Source organism: Crinia signifera, chromosome 5, assembly GCF_055691185.1.
Source record: "Crinia signifera chromosome 5, ASM5569118v1, whole genome shotgun sequence".
Lineage (NCBI taxonomy): Eukaryota > Metazoa > Chordata > Amphibia > Anura > Myobatrachidae > Crinia > Crinia signifera.
The window spans coordinates 238450517-238466515 of NC_139221.1; the positions used below are offsets into that span (position 1 = coordinate 238450517).

General features: G+C 40.4%; 1 protein-coding gene across 4 annotated transcripts in view; it reads left to right on the forward strand.

The window, feature by feature from the left end:
- Positions 1–15999, forward strand: part of NEK10 (NIMA related kinase 10) — a 335666-nt gene that overhangs the window by 65514 nt on the left and 254153 nt on the right. For all 4 annotated transcript variants that reach the window (XM_083188708.1, XM_083188706.1, XM_083188709.1 and 1 more), the window contains exons 13-16: positions 49–188; positions 3426–3487; positions 13015–13098; positions 15111–15175. In XM_083188708.1, coding sequence (XP_083044834.1) covers positions 49–188; positions 3426–3487; positions 13015–13098; positions 15111–15175 — 351 coding nt within the window. The remainder of the gene's footprint in view (positions 1–48; positions 189–3425; positions 3488–13014; positions 13099–15110; positions 15176–15999) is intronic.

Sequence of the window (15999 nt, forward strand, 5' to 3'; positions counted from 1 at the left end):
ATGTTTGATTACATAAAATAATTTGATATCACTTTTACATTCTTCCAGGGAACAGTATCTAGTTTCTGATCGTTCTTCCATCGGGAGCTTGTCAAGTGCAAATGCTGCAGGCCGCATCCGGCATCTTTATTTATCTGAAGATTTGAGCCCTAGAGAAATACAAGAAAATACGCTCTCACTCCAAGCAGGCAATTTCATTTACCATATGTACTGTATTTTCTATGTGCAATGAAAATAGACAGATTGCTGTACAATAAATTGCAGTATTACTTATAAAACAAATGGAAATGTAGCAAAGAGCAGCTATCCTCCTCCTCATCCCCTCTGGCTGGCTGTAATGTCCGACTCTGTCACACTTTAGGATGATGATTGCGTTTAGTATTCCCGGCCCTCTCTCATGTAGTCTCCCATGTCTGTGCACCTGTGTTGTTGGTTGTACTTTAAAAGGAGTAAAATAAAGCAAAAATAGTTTTCCTTATACAGTATTTAGTAGAGAATGTGTATATTGCTTATAAAGCTTTATGTGAATGCTACATTTTTCTTACCCCCTACATTGCCATTTTCCAGTTTCAGAAGTTAGTATAAGTTAGTATAAGTTATAGTATAAGTTACTACGCTTCACATGATGGGGTATATTCAATGCCGTTTTGATGAGCTATGACGACAAGCAGTGCCTATTGTTCCCCGTCATAGCCCGCCCTCAGTATTCAACCCACCGCCCTGCGGAATCGCTGCATTCGCTTGCTGCATCGTGGCCGGCGAGGGAGTTAAATGGCGAGGATGGCTTGTTTTCGGCGATCCACGCCAAAAACAAGCCATCATCGCCATAAAAAAAAACCTTGCCGACCACATTGAATATACCCCTTAGTAGTAGATTTTAAGAGCGCTTGACTAAATTGGCCAAACTTTATTTTTACCCCCAAAAATAAAAAATTTTTGCCAAAAATAAAGTTTGGCTAATTTATTCAAGCACTCAGAAGGGACACACATTAGTTGACGTGTATTCCGTGTCCCCTCGCGGGGCTTGCTGCGCTCGCCATGCTTCGGGATCGTTTTCCACGTCCCCTCGCGGGGCTCGCTGCGCTCGCCACGCTTTTTAACTTCAACTCCATGCTAACGTGGATAGTGGGGGTATGAACAGGTCGGGAGGAAGTGGACCGGGTCCGCTCGCCACGCTTTGGGCTCACTTGGATAGTGGGGGTGTGCCAGGATGGAATAGCATGCAACTCGTCAGAAAATCGGCTGCAAATCGGCTACAAATCGGCCGCTAAATCGCATCCGATTTTTGCGGGCGATTTGTGGCCGATTTCGCGGGCGCTGTGATAATACACAAGTACCATAAATAGAAATATAGGTACTTATGTAATATCTGGACTCCCGTTTTTCTTATGAGACCGTGTCCCCTCGCGGGGCTCGCTGCGCTCACCACGCTTCGGGCACGGTGGCTCGCTGCGTTTGCCACACTATATAAAATCAACTCCATGCGTAGTTGGATAGTTGGGGTATGAAAAAATGGGGTGGATTTAACATGGGAGTCCAGATAATACATAAGTACCGAAATATATATATATATATATATATACATACATACAGTATCTATTCTCTCTCTCTCTCTCTCTCTCTCTCTCTCTCTCTATATATATATATATATATATATATATATATATATATATATATATAGCAGTAATAAACATCTCTTAACACATTTTACATTTAGTTTAGCAACAGAAACTTATTTTATTACACACAGATGTTTTCTAAGTATTTTTTGGCATTATAATTGTTATTAAAGTTATCCAAATTCAAAGTTCATATATAGCTATCTGTTTTATTCATTTTTACATAATAGATTCTATGAAATGTATTAAAAGCTTACACTTCTGCCTTATATCTTCCTGTAATCTAGATATGAATTTAACCCTTTGAGTGCCAAGTGAATTTGTCAAAATAGGCATGGAAATTGCAGAGCAAACATTTTTATTCATCATAATGGCCTGTAATGTTTACCTTATATCAGAAATATAAGCTTTTTTTTTTACACAACACTTTTATATAACAAATGTGAGTGACGCTGGCATTTTTTAGCGGATGTTTTGCACCTCTCCCACAGATGTTGGCACTCAAAGGGTTAACATATTAGGTTTTTCAATGACACATGATAAGAATACCAAAGCTGGGCCAAAGCTGGGCTAAGGGAATAGCTTTATCTCTGGAGAAGACACCAGTTTGTGGGCAACAGCACTATTTTGGCCACTGTTGTAAATAATGACAGACATTTTTAACTATTTTATAATATTTACTTTTAACATGTTCTGGATATTCATAGTGCTTTAGCGGGAAATATTTCTTATCATCCGGTTCCAGGCTACTTATTGCGTCAATATGAAATTAAATATTGACAGATTGTAGTAAAAACCACCCAGGGTCTCTGTAAGGTGCTCATCCCTGCAGTACGCTGTGATCACATCCCCCCTTGCTTACTGTGTATGCATGGCTAGCTGACCACCATGGGCGAGTGGTTGTAGACCCAAATACCAAATACATAGAATTTGACAGCAGATGAGATCCATTTGGCCAGTCGACTGCCCTTTTAGGGTGTGGTTGCAAAGTAAGAATATTAGGGCAAGGAAGAGGGAAGGTGGGGGGGGGGTGTTAAGGGGGGGGGGGCTTGTGTAATACCCTCATTACATTGGCATTGTGTACCTGGCTGTGTCCCCCTTCCCACTCAGTACAAGCAGCACTGTGTACCTCTGGCAGTTGCAGGTCTTTATCAGGTCTCCCATTCACCAGCAACTTCCTCCTGTTTACCGAGGTATCCTGCTCACAGCCACCCCTGGGTTTCCAGCTCCCTGCTGTGCTGGGTCTCCCGCTACTGGCCTCTTTGGGTCTCCAGCTCCCTACGCTGCTGGCTGTGCTGCATCTCTTGCTCCTAGTGCCACTGAAGGGGGACATGGGACTGCGGCGAAGCCACTGCCCACACGGCACTATTTAAAATAAAACTGACAAAATAAAAAAATCAAAAGGGTGCAGGGGATTGCCTTCTGGGCCATTGGGGCCCTTGAAGTGGCTGGGCTCCATACCAGTTGCATCCCGTGCACCCTCTGCAATAGTCTACAATGGCTAATGCCATCTAAAGTTGGCATTAGCTACCAGGGGCCAAGCTGGCTAATTCTGCAATAGAACAGTCCTGATAGTCTTTAGGTACTGTTTTGTGATCGAAAATGGAAGCATGCAGCAGTATTCTACATACATTTGGGGAAACTTAATATTTTGGGTACCTCCTGAAAACAGAATTGATGTAGATATGCATGTAATAAGGGCGTGATGTATATTTTGTTTTTCTTTTCATTACCAATGTACTGTACATGGCCATAATGAACCTTTACTGAGCATAAACTGTATCTCCACTGTTTTTCTCATTTTAGCCTGCTGTGCAGCTCTTACTGAACTTGTGCTCAATGATACCAATGCCCATCAAGTAGTTCAGGTGTAGTAACATTTCTCTATACTGCTATGCATGTGTAACTCTTAAGTACAGTATATAAGTAAATTACTTTTGAATACATTAGTATTTAAGACTTTATGATATATATATATATATATATATACACTGATATCTCCTTTGGCTTGTGATAGAGCCGGGGAGACAAAGAGCGGCACTCACGGGTTTGTAGAAGTAAGAATTTATAACATCTTAGTGGATTACATCAAAGTCTCATTCAAGCGACGTTTCAAGGCAGGATGCCTTTTCATCAGGAGAGACCATAAAGTGCTGGTAGTGCTGGTGAGGGGATGCAAGGAAGACAAGATAGTGCTCCGTGCTTACCTTAAATAGCCCGTGTGCGTGGCTCATGGCTGCTGCTGCGGCGTCTCCGGGTCCCACTTCCGGGTTCCGGGTGTCGAGTCCCACTGACGTCAGACCGTTGCCCGGCAACCACGAACGCTGAATATCCCAGGTACGCGGCGCACCAGTCCAGAGCTGTGTGTAAAACAGAAATAAGACCAACTAAGTGTTGTTGGAACATAAAGTGATCAAAAACAGTGCAAATCATCTAAGTGGGGCTGTATATAGATAAGAATAGTGCTAAGGAAGTTAAAAATGGCAGAAAATGACAAAACGTTAGTATATAGCGGAGAGTAACTACTAATATGTAGAATGCACCGCGTGACCTTATAGAGTGTTAGCTCCAGGAAAAGAATAAGGGGGATATATACCAAGTAATGAAAAAAGAAAAATAAAGGACATATCACATAAACAATATTCTTGTGTGCAACTGTGTTCAGCCTTCTCGAGTGTCCAACACATCCGACGGTTCTGAATAGCATGTTGTTATACTAGAGTCCGATGTTTAAATAAATATGTTCCATGCTATCATTTCGTTTAACCCGACCGGGGCCATAGAGTCAAGTCTCAGAATCCATTCTGATTCCCGTTTAGACAGCATCAATTGTCTATTTCCTCCTCTGATCAACGGGGGGATATGATCAAGAATCTGACACTGCATATCTGCCAAAGTGTGGCCCATGGTTTTAAAATGCCGAGCAACCGGCTGGTTGATGTCTTTGCCTTTCAGGATATTCGATATTGCAGAACGGTGCAATGCCATTCGTGCTCGCAAATTTACTATCGTCTGTCCAACATAAATTTTCTTGCAGGGGCAAGTTATTGCATATATGATAAAAGGGGTCTTACAGTTTACCACATGTTTGATTTTGTACTGTTGTCCCGTGGACGGATGTCTAAAAGTTGGGCCAGCTATTGAATGATTGCAAGTGGTGCATTTGGGGCATTTATATGACCCAGGTTTCTTGTGTTGTATGTTGAAGATAGGGGTATCCGGTTGGCTTACAATGTTGGTCTTCACCAGCATATCTTTCAGGCTTTTGCCTCTTTTGAAGCTTGGCATAACTCTCCTATTTTTGAAACATGGCAACTGGGTATCACATGTCACCACTGGCCACAAGCACCAGCACTTTAGCACTCACCTCACTTTATTGGCAGAACGCACTTTTTCAAGAACAGCATAATGGATAAAGCCACCCAGGAGGCATTGTCCTTTGTTGATATTCAAAAGCACATTGACGAGACCTTTACCTATTCCCAGGAAAGAGTACAGTCCATATTGTTCAAAGAGGATCAGCACCCATTTCAAGCAACACAAACAGCAGATGATCTATTTAACATCCTGTTTAAACTGCACAAAAAGGAGATCGACTTCCATTTACATGGATCAACCCTGTCAGATTATTACAGGGCCCACAGGATACCGCGGGGTTTCCGCATTAGTAACATCCCCACTATTGGAAGAAATAATCCCCAATTCTGTCTGAAGTGGATATCAATTTTAAATAAATGTAGCCAGGACCTCATGGTACTGGTGATAGAAGAGGCTGGGAACACCCTCCAGACCACTAGATCGAAAATTGAAACCATACGGGAGGATAACAAATCCACTATACAGGACAAGAAGAACACCCCTTTGTGGGAGAAATTGGAAGTGCAGTTGCAGCAATACAAAACCGATCTTGAAAAATTCAAAAAGAAAAAATGGGAAACGGTCCAAATGGACTATGAGGACGGGAGAGTATACAGGTGGCTAAGTGGGCAGGAACCTTACCGCTCGAGACAGAGATCTAATCTGAGACAACCGTGGAGAGAAAGACGACACAGAGACCAAAGTCGTTACACCAGTGACAGCGACTTCGCGGTGGAAGATTCCGACGAGGGTACCTCTGCCAGGGGTGTCCCTTTAGGAAGACAAACCCGGGCCAGAACCGGAGGCAAGGTGCCAGATACACCCGACGCGGCGGCCAATCAGGCCGGATCCAAAAAACCGCCCACTTCCACCAAAAAAACAAGGACTTAATATTTAACCTCTCGAGCCATATCCTGACACCCGACGAAGAGACTGTCCTGAATAAGGGGCTGTCTTTTGTGCCAACTAACCGCCATAACCCGTTTGAGTGGAACGTAGACCTCCATAGAATGGGTCGTTCTTTAAGGGTAAAGGAATTTTTTCAGCATTCCACTAATAGATCACAGGACGCACATGAAAGCTTTTTGAGGAAACACGCCCATTCCTCTTTTGATCCCCCATCCTCCAATGCGTCTATAAAAACTTTTATCAATCTAGTGGATGCTTCAGTAAGAAAATTTGACGCCAATACTCCAAATAAGTGGTCCAATATGTCAAAAACAGAGACACAAGCCCTGAAGAATCTGTCACAGAATACTTCTATCACTATACGCCCCGCGGACAAGGGTGGGGCTATAGTGATACAAGACACCAGTAAATACATTGACAATTTGAACATCCTTCTTTCAGACATGGTGACTTACAGGAAGCTTCCGGCGGATCCAACTATGATATTCAAGAAGGAACTGGATGGAGTACTCACATCAGCGCTACAAGAGGGTCATATCAGCAAAAAAGTCTTTAAAACCTTGTCCAATGATTACCCTATTAGTCCAGTAATTTACACCATCCCGAAAATACATAAGGATCCTGCCAACCCCCCGGGCAGACCCATCATCTCTGCCCGGGGCTCTCTGTTTCAACCAATTTCACAGTTTTTGGACCATCTAATTCAACCTTACATAGTACAACAGCCAACCTTCCTTAAAGATACGACCCAATTGCTCAAAAAACTAGCAGAAGTGCAAGACATCACCGAAAACACTGTGCTGTGTACTTTAGATGTCAAAAATCTCTACACAGTAATTCCACACGCACAAGCACTTTCTGCCATGAGATCGTTCCTCCACAGGGTAAACTTCACGGCGCTGGACCTTGATTTATACCTCGAACTTTTACATCTCACTCTCAAAAATAACTACTTCATCCACAATGGGACATTTTACTTACAACTTACGGGCTGCTCGATGGGGTCCAACGTCTCTCCTTCTCTGGCCAATGTATACATGTTCCAGCAAGAACAAGATTTTTTCTTTAGTGACGACAGGACAAGTCGACACATCAAATTGTATACCCGCTATATAGATGACCTCCTGATCCTATGGTCAGGAGGGGACAAGCTATTGGCCAAAAAGATTGAGGACATCAATAGCTATAACAATCCCATCAAATTTACGTATAACATCAACGGGGAATCAGTCAATTACCTGGATGTCACAATCACATTGAAGGAGAAGCAAATAATAACTTCGGTATACCATAAGGCAACAGACAGGAATACCCTATTATCATTTAGTAGTAATCACCCCCCATCGTTAAAACGCAGCCTCCCTAAATCACAGATGATGCGAGTGGCGAGAATCAACAGTGAGACATCCAAACTGGAAGATGAATTAGACCGTATGTCCACCAAATTCGCCGCCAGAGGGTACAATCAAGCAGAGCTACGAAAACAGAAGCATTTGATACAACAGACACCAAGAGCTGAGTTATTGGAATCCAAAACAAAGACCCCCTTCAACAAGATTCCCTTCGTAACAACATATACGCCTGCCACCAGAGTACTATCGAGGGCAGTAAATGCAGTGTGGCCAGTGGTGACATGTGATACCCAGTTGCCATGTTTCAAAAATAGGAGAGTTATGCCAAGCTTCAAAAGAGGCAAAAGCCTGAAAGATATGCTGGTGAAGACCAACATTGTAAGCCAACCGGATACCCCTATCTTCAACATACAACACAAGAAACCTGGGTCATATAAATGCCCCAAATGCACCACTTGCAATCATTCAATAGCTGGCCCAACTTTTAGACATCCGTCCACGGGACAACAGTACAAAATCAAACATGTGGTAAACTGTAAGACCCCTTTTATCATATATGCAATAACTTGCCCCTGCAAGAAAATTTATGTTGGACAGACGATAGTAAATTTGCGAGCACGAATGGCATTGCACCGTTCTGCAATATCGAATATCCTGAAAGGCAAAGACATCAACCAGCCGGTTGCTCGGCATTTTAAAACCATGGGCCACACTTTGGCAGATATGCAGTGTCAGATTCTTGATCATATCCCCCCGTTGATCAGAGGAGGAAATAGACAATTGATGCTGTCTAAACGGGAATCAGAATGGATTCTGAGACTTGACTCTATGGCCCCGGTCGGGTTAAACGAAATGATAGCATGGAACATATTTATTTAAACATCGGACTCTAGTATAACAACATGCTATTCAGAACCGTCGGATGTGTTGGACACTCGAGAAGGCTGAACACAGTTGCACACAAGAATATTGTTTATGTGATATGTCCTTTATTTTTCTTTTTTCATTACTTGGTATATATCCCCCTTATTCTTTTCCTGGAGCTAACACTCTATAAGGTCACGCGGTGCATTCTACATATTAGTAGTTACTCTCCGCTATATACTAACGTTTTGTCATTTTCTGCCATTTTTAACTTCCTTAGCACTATTCTTATCTATATACAGCCCCACTTAGATGATTTGCACTGTTTTTGATCACTTTATGTTCCAACAACACTTAGTTGGTCTTATTTCTGTTTTACACACAGCTCTGGACTGGTGCGCCGCGTACCTGGGATATTCAGCGTTCGTGGTTGCCGGGCAACGGTCTGACGTCAGTGGGACTCGACACCCGGAACCCGGAAGTGGGACCCGGAGACGCCGCAGCAGCAGCCATGAGCCACGCACACGGGCTATTTAAGGTAAGCACGGAGCACTATCTTGTCTTCCTTGCATCCCCTCACCAGCACTACCAGCACTTTATGGTCTCTCCTGATGAAAAGGCATCCTGCCTTGAAACGTCGCTTGAATGAGACTTTGATGTAATCCACTAAGATGTTATAAATTCTTACTTCTACAAACCCGTGAGTGCCGCTCTTTGTCTCCCCGGCTCTATCACAAGCCAAAGGAGATATCAGTGTATATCAATGAATGTGAAGGCACCACGGTATATTACATCGTTTTGTCCGGAGTGCCGAGCGTATGCAATATATATATATATATATATATATATATATATATATATTTGTACTTATTTCAGAGTATTACTTAATAAACTACACACCATAAAGTTGTTAATAAACTGACATATTTATCTTCAGTTAAAATTATTAGTTTCTGTTATTTGTGCCAACATATTGCACAGTGATTTGGATCATGGGAAAATCTAGGCCATTGGCATACCTACGCACTGCAGGGTCTCTATCAGAAGATTCCATGCGGTCTAGCTGTCCACATAGAATCTCCTTAAAACAACACACCAAAAATGGCTGCTGCCTTGGATGAGAAAGATGGACCTCTCGTGCCTGTCAGGGTAGCACAGCGCATACAGCGATGCCTGGACGTTCCAGTTTCTGGGAGTGCTGGCACATTGTAAATACCTACCCCCTGGCAGCAAGCATGTAAATCCTGGTAACAAGTATGTAAACACTGGCAACAAGCAGGTAACCCCTGGCAATGTGCACAAAACCACTGGCAAAGAGCATGCCTTGGCATTCCTAAGGGCTATTCCCAAACACCTCTGGGTGGTGGGTGTGGCATAATAAAAATAATAAAAAATTAAAATATCACGTTTTGTGTTGGCAAACTACAGGTGTCAGCAAACCCTTTCAAGTCTATGGTTATTTTGTCACCAGCTGAACTATGATCCAGGGCCTTTTGGGACCTGTCATCCACCTGTAAACAAAAAAACTGTTAAAAAACAAATGTACTATGAAAATAAATATATCTTTTTTTTACTGAATTCTCCCCAGCATAGTCCATCTTTTTCCATTATATTGTTCACTATTCTTCAAAGGGAGGGATGTCCTCTTAACTCCATTTAGGCGTCTACTATATTTGTAAAACTAAAACCAAAACACAATGGTGCACTAGTGGATGCTATTCAACTCTTTTATTCTGATCTTAAATTGAACTGTTTGGAAACTGCCACTACCAAAGAGAAGCTGACCCACAGACTTTATTAAGAAACCAAAATCCAGATGGAATGCTGTCTACTCATATGGAATGATCTTGTTAAATGCAAAACTTTATTAGTCACAACACAATACACAATCAAAAGTGAATATCTCCTTGGACTACTGTACAATAGGGTTTGGAAGGTTTGCCTTCTGTCACTCTCTCAAACTGATGGCAGAAAATCTGACTCCTCAAATGATTAGTTAGGCACATTTCAAAATCCTCAGTCATCAGAGTAATAAGAATACCAGCAAGCATTTATTCACAAAATATTAACTTCTGATGCAAAAATCCATGACCCTAAAAGACCCAGAGTGCAAAGGAGAAGGCTCAATGTCAGCCTTAGCTAAGAGCTCTTTTGCAAAAACCCAAAACTGAACACAATGCCTCACTTAGAGGATGGTGCTCAACCCAACAGAAGACAGGATGAACAATGTCATTAACCAAATTAACTATAACATAAGACAGGTGCTGAATGAACCTGCAATTCCCTCCATTGGTGAAAAAAAGAAATTGATTTATTATACTCTGGATCACTACCTTACTTAGCCTCACCCAGAACTTTTATACCATCCTTGGTCATGATAGACAGATCAATGAAATATCCATGTCAATTTCTAAATGTAAAGCGCAATGGGATATGCTGGGCTATATAAGAAACTGTAAATAAATACATGAATCCTATGCACCCCAAACCACTATTTGTGCAGTGCATTATCTCAAAATGATTGCCCCTTCAGATCCTAAAGAATGGCCACTGTAAGCTTGGCTCTTTAACCATTCTCCTGTAACTGCCAAGAGAATTTCATATGAACAACCTGCCACAGCTCAAACCTCACAACTTGGCTACATGCAGAACTCTACAATCCGAATTGTCATTTCCGTGAAGATGAACCACAGCCAATCCTCTTGGAGGATGCTTCGCAATGACTTGAAACAAATATCTTAAGAAAATGCATCTGTACCATCACCCCACTTTATTAGAAGGAACCCCTGTCAAACTGCTAATAAATAAAAAGTTTAACTCTGTTCCAGGATAGGCAAACAAAAAGATTAAAACAGGGCACTGTAAAAGGAAAAGATTTTAGGGCGGAAGGAAAAACTGACCGAGGCTTTTGATTAGACTTGTGACCCACTGGGGCTAAACAAGACATTTGAATTGAAAAATGAAAAGAAGGAATACAAGCAGCAAGTGTAAAGAAAGTACCATAAAGGGGAAGATGGGTAAATACACAAGTCAAAAGTGCTAACATAAACAAAATATATAGAAAGTGCTTTCCTGTCTCAGTTTGAGATACTGAGGAGGATCTTGTCCTAGGAGTTCTTTCGCACTTTGCTATTTTTGAGACAGTGTACATGGAAGAAGACAATACAACACAAATGTGTGGTATGTCTAAATATACTGTATATAGACCTAAAAAGTCCCAAAGTGTAATACTTGCAGTCAGAGAGGTGCTGATACAGAATTTTATTGGTTGCTATTTTGTACTTAGATATAAATGCTTTCACACTTCAAATTTGTGCTGTCTGGCATACCCCAACTCAATAATCCAACCCGAGCAGAAACACAATCTGTTTGTGAGTTGGGGTATGCCAGACAGCACAAATCAAAAATTTACCAAAAGATAATTTTTGATTGTAAGTTGGGGTTCGCCAGACAGCACAAATCAAAAATTAACCAAAATATAATTTCTAATTGACCAACGTCAAGGTTGTTTACTTCAAACAGTCATACACAGGGAACAAAATGGGCAAGGAGGAAAAAAATGGAATAATAATAATTATTAATAAACATAAGCAATTTAAACACAGTGATATAAGAAACTCAGTCAAAATCCAATATGGAAACCATCCTAATGTCTATCAAATTCAAATAAGCTGTCCTAAACTCATTAACAACACATGCTTTTAATCAGCCCTCGCTTACTTAATTCAGCCTTTACACACCTCCATGTGTCCATGTGAGTAAAATGAATCAAATATAGTTTAATATAGTTTAATAAAGGGCGTGTATCTGTTTATTCAAAACATTAAGAGCCATTTATGAATTTACACTACTATACAAGGTGGCTAATTTAGCTTGGATTGCTAATCAGCGCATTCGCATATCGAGCAATTATTGAATGATTGCACATGTGTTCTATATGCATTGCGCATGCGTGAGAATTAGTGACAGAAAATGCATATGGAGCATAAACGCAATCCCCTTGCAATTTGACAGGAAACTGGCATTTAGGGATGGTAACCTGTGTATTCTGATTGTGTCAGAAAAAATACAAGTGTGCCCAGGCGTTTTTGAAGAGGATCTGTGACATCAGCGATGACTATTTCCCCCCTGTCTCAGTCGCAGATTAGTGGAAGCCTCAGACCTACTGCACAGACTGCAAATACCATTCAATAGTTCGGGAATTGCGCATGGATTTGTGAGTCAATGCCGGTTTGCAATGTTGACCATTTCAAGGTGTCGACCTAATCACTGTGAACCTAGTGACTGTTGATCTAGACATTGTCTATCAGTTATGCCGTAACCCATCCAAATGAGCTGAGCTTGTATTGCTGAAATTATATAACATAAACTTTTTCTTAATTCAAATATCTATTGAATATCATCTGGTATGATGTTTTAAAATCCTACTGATTTTATGATTTTCTACAAGAATACTGTAGTAAGTAAACCTAAATATGGGTGTACACTATGCAGGTATCGGGATGGACATCCAAAATTTATATGATTGGGCCAATATTTGTAAAGTGTGTAGGCAGGAGTCTTAGCCGATGAACAGCTTCAAACACAACTATAGCAGTCAGATCAGGAGGTTGGGACCTAATATCCTGCATAAGGTCCAATCCCCAGTCTCCGATAGTTGATTCCAGTCTCCGATAGGTGCACACTGATTTGATTATCATTCTGTTGGGGGCGGAGCGTTTATGTAATCTGCAAAGTTGAATTGCAAGTGTATACCCAGCTTCAGCCTCACATGTCATATAAACAATGGTGGATTTCATTGATTTAAAGGTCTTGAAATCACCATTTAATAACATAGTATGATGTCACATTATAGTATTAGAAAATACAGGTTATTATATAAGCATTATTTATCTTTTTTATTCTCTATGTAGGAAAATGGTGTTTACATTATTGGTAGGATGATTTTACCAAACAGACAAATTGATTGTATTAGAAGCAAATCTACCTTGTTACAGGTAAGAACATCTTTAGTTTCATATAGTGCTGAAGACAATTTCAGTTTTTTAACCATAATGTATGCATATAAAACTAAAATCTACCCCTCGTTTCCTGATCGCTCTCTTTCCATCCTCACTCATATCTCCAACTGTCTCTCTGCTGTCTACTCTTGGAGGACCCAGCGCTTTTTTAGACTTAAAATATCAAACACTAAGCTGACCTTTTCCGACCCTCCTGCATAAAACCTGACCATCTCTCATCCTAACCTGTTTATGCTCACTTCTTCGCCTTCTGTGTCACCCCTGTCTGTCTAACCCTCCCCTTTAGAATGTAAGCTCTCACGGGCAAGGCCCTCTCTCCTCATGTGCCTTTCTTAGAATATATAAACCACTGCCACCCTGATGCTTGCTTCAGTGTCCTGTCCCCTGATGTAACTATCTGTATTAACCATGTACTTGTCCTAAACTGTCTTGTACTGTAATTCGTTATGTGTTTGCTCATAACTATGCTCTGTAAAGCGCTGCGGAATATGTATGCGCTATACGTATAAGAAACTGTTAATAAATAAATAAATAAATAAAACATAAATAATCAAACACTATTTCAGTAAAGCATTGCGCTCCTCCCAATGGTCAGATGGTGTAATTACAACATTTGTCATATACCTGACAACAAGATGTTGCAGATAATAGAAAACTGAATAAGTGCATGTTGCTGATGATAAAGTATAATTAATAATTTTGCAAACGTTCATATTATAATATATTTTTCATTTATTTATGTTTTTTTATCCATGTATTATTATTATTATTATTATTATTTTTATTGGTGTTTTACTAAATATTTGTGAATAATTATTGAGGCATTGTTTTTGCATGAGAAGAAATGGTCATTTTATGTGTTTAATTATATGCACAATAATAATTTGTATATATTAATCATTATAGATATCTTATATATCACAAATCAATGCTTTGATGCCATTTTTATTGTTTTTAGTAAATGTATTCCATATATATCATTAAGCACTGCAATTACATCAATATCAAGTGCATCTTATATTAATAGACGTATTATTAAATGCCAGGAATATTTGGTGAGGGTGGTTATGTCTTCTAGCCACCTGCCTTTCCTTCTTTTTTTGATACTCGGCAATATAATTATTTAGTGTTATTGTAATTAACCCTTTGAGTGCCAACATCGCGGTGCGAGATGTTCAAAATATCTTCTAAAAATGACAGTGTCGCTCACATTTGTTATATAAGGTCAAATAAAAAATGTTCGGTAAATAATGATTTCCTATACAAGGTAAACATTACACGTCTTTATGATGAATAAAAAATGTTTTCTTGGCAATTTTCACAGCTATTTTGACAAATTCACTTGGCACTCAAACTATAATGAATAACTAACTTTAATGTTATCGAATAGCTTTAATGTGGTGTGCATCTTTAATCTTATTAATCTTATAGCTGTTTACATGTTTATAGAAAGATAAACATTAACTTATATTACACCATTCAGTAGAAGATGTTCTTGACCTTTATTTAGCTGCACAATAATCAATGTTATTTTACAAATATCAGACTTGAAATACCACCCCCCCATTACTGATAACTTAGGGAGAACCTGTCACCAAAGGACCTCGGGATATTCATTAAGAAAATACTATTTTCCCCTCCAACATTCCCATCTGGGCTGTTCCACTAAGTACTGTAGCTGTACTGAGACAAATCATGAAATATTAATTTATTCGCTGCATGTGTCATGACCACAAATATTTAAGGATATTTACTGTACAGTGAAATATCACTAAATAGAAAAGTTGTGATACAAACGTCCAGATGGTAGTTATATCTCTAATAGGAGAATGTACACAGGCAGATGGTCCAGGATCACAGACTAAGCGAAATAAGAGCCATACTTGGCAGAGACAGAAACTAATTATTATCTTGTATCCTGCTGAGTGTTACTGTGTTATTGTGGCAGAAATGTTTTAGCTTCTCTGCCTTTTGTCTTTGTTTCACAGTGTTATGCGTTCAGAACTTTAAGATTTCTCTTTAGCATGGAAAGAAACCGAGATCTGTTCAAAAGGTAGAGTAATACATTCAATATGACATTACTGGAAAAGTAAAAGTAAATATAATGGGTCTGATTCAACAGTATAATGGGTGCATTGCGTTTGTGTGTGGGGGGGTCATGGTATATTAAAGCTACAGTGTCTAGGTCTACGATCATATAGCCGACCACTAATGGTCGACAGTCACAAGGTCTACAGGGTTAAAAGGTCGACAGGGTCCAATGGCCGACATTGAAAAGGTCGACAGGGTCCAAAGGTCGACAGTCACAAGGTCGACAGGGTACAAAGGTTGACAGCCAAAAGGTCAACAAGGTTCAAAGGTTGACAGGGTCAAAAGGTTGACATAGGAAAGGTCATCAGGGTCATAGGTCGACATGGACCCTGACTAAGTGTACCGCGTCCCCTCACATGGCTCGCTGTGCTCGCCATGCACGGTTACTATTATGTTTTCCCTACACGCCGTAGTGGATGGTAGGGCATGAAATACTGCCTGTTGGCCATGTCGACCTTTTGGATGTCAACATTTCAACCATGTCGACCTTTTGGCTGTCGACATATTGACCCTGTCAACCTTTTGACTGTCAACCTGTTGACCCTGTCAACCTTTTGACTGTCGACCTTTGGACCCTGTCGACCTTTTGATTGTCGACCTGTAGACCCTGTTGACCTTTTGACTGTCTACCTAGAGTTAATTTATGATCAGTCTGGATATCACGCGGGTGTATGTGTGTGTGTGTGTGTGTGTGTGTGTGTGTGGGGGGTACCAATTTTTTCAGTGGTTACCTCCCTGAAATCCCATATCAGCAGCGCACCAAAATCTCTGGGAAAATAGCATGAT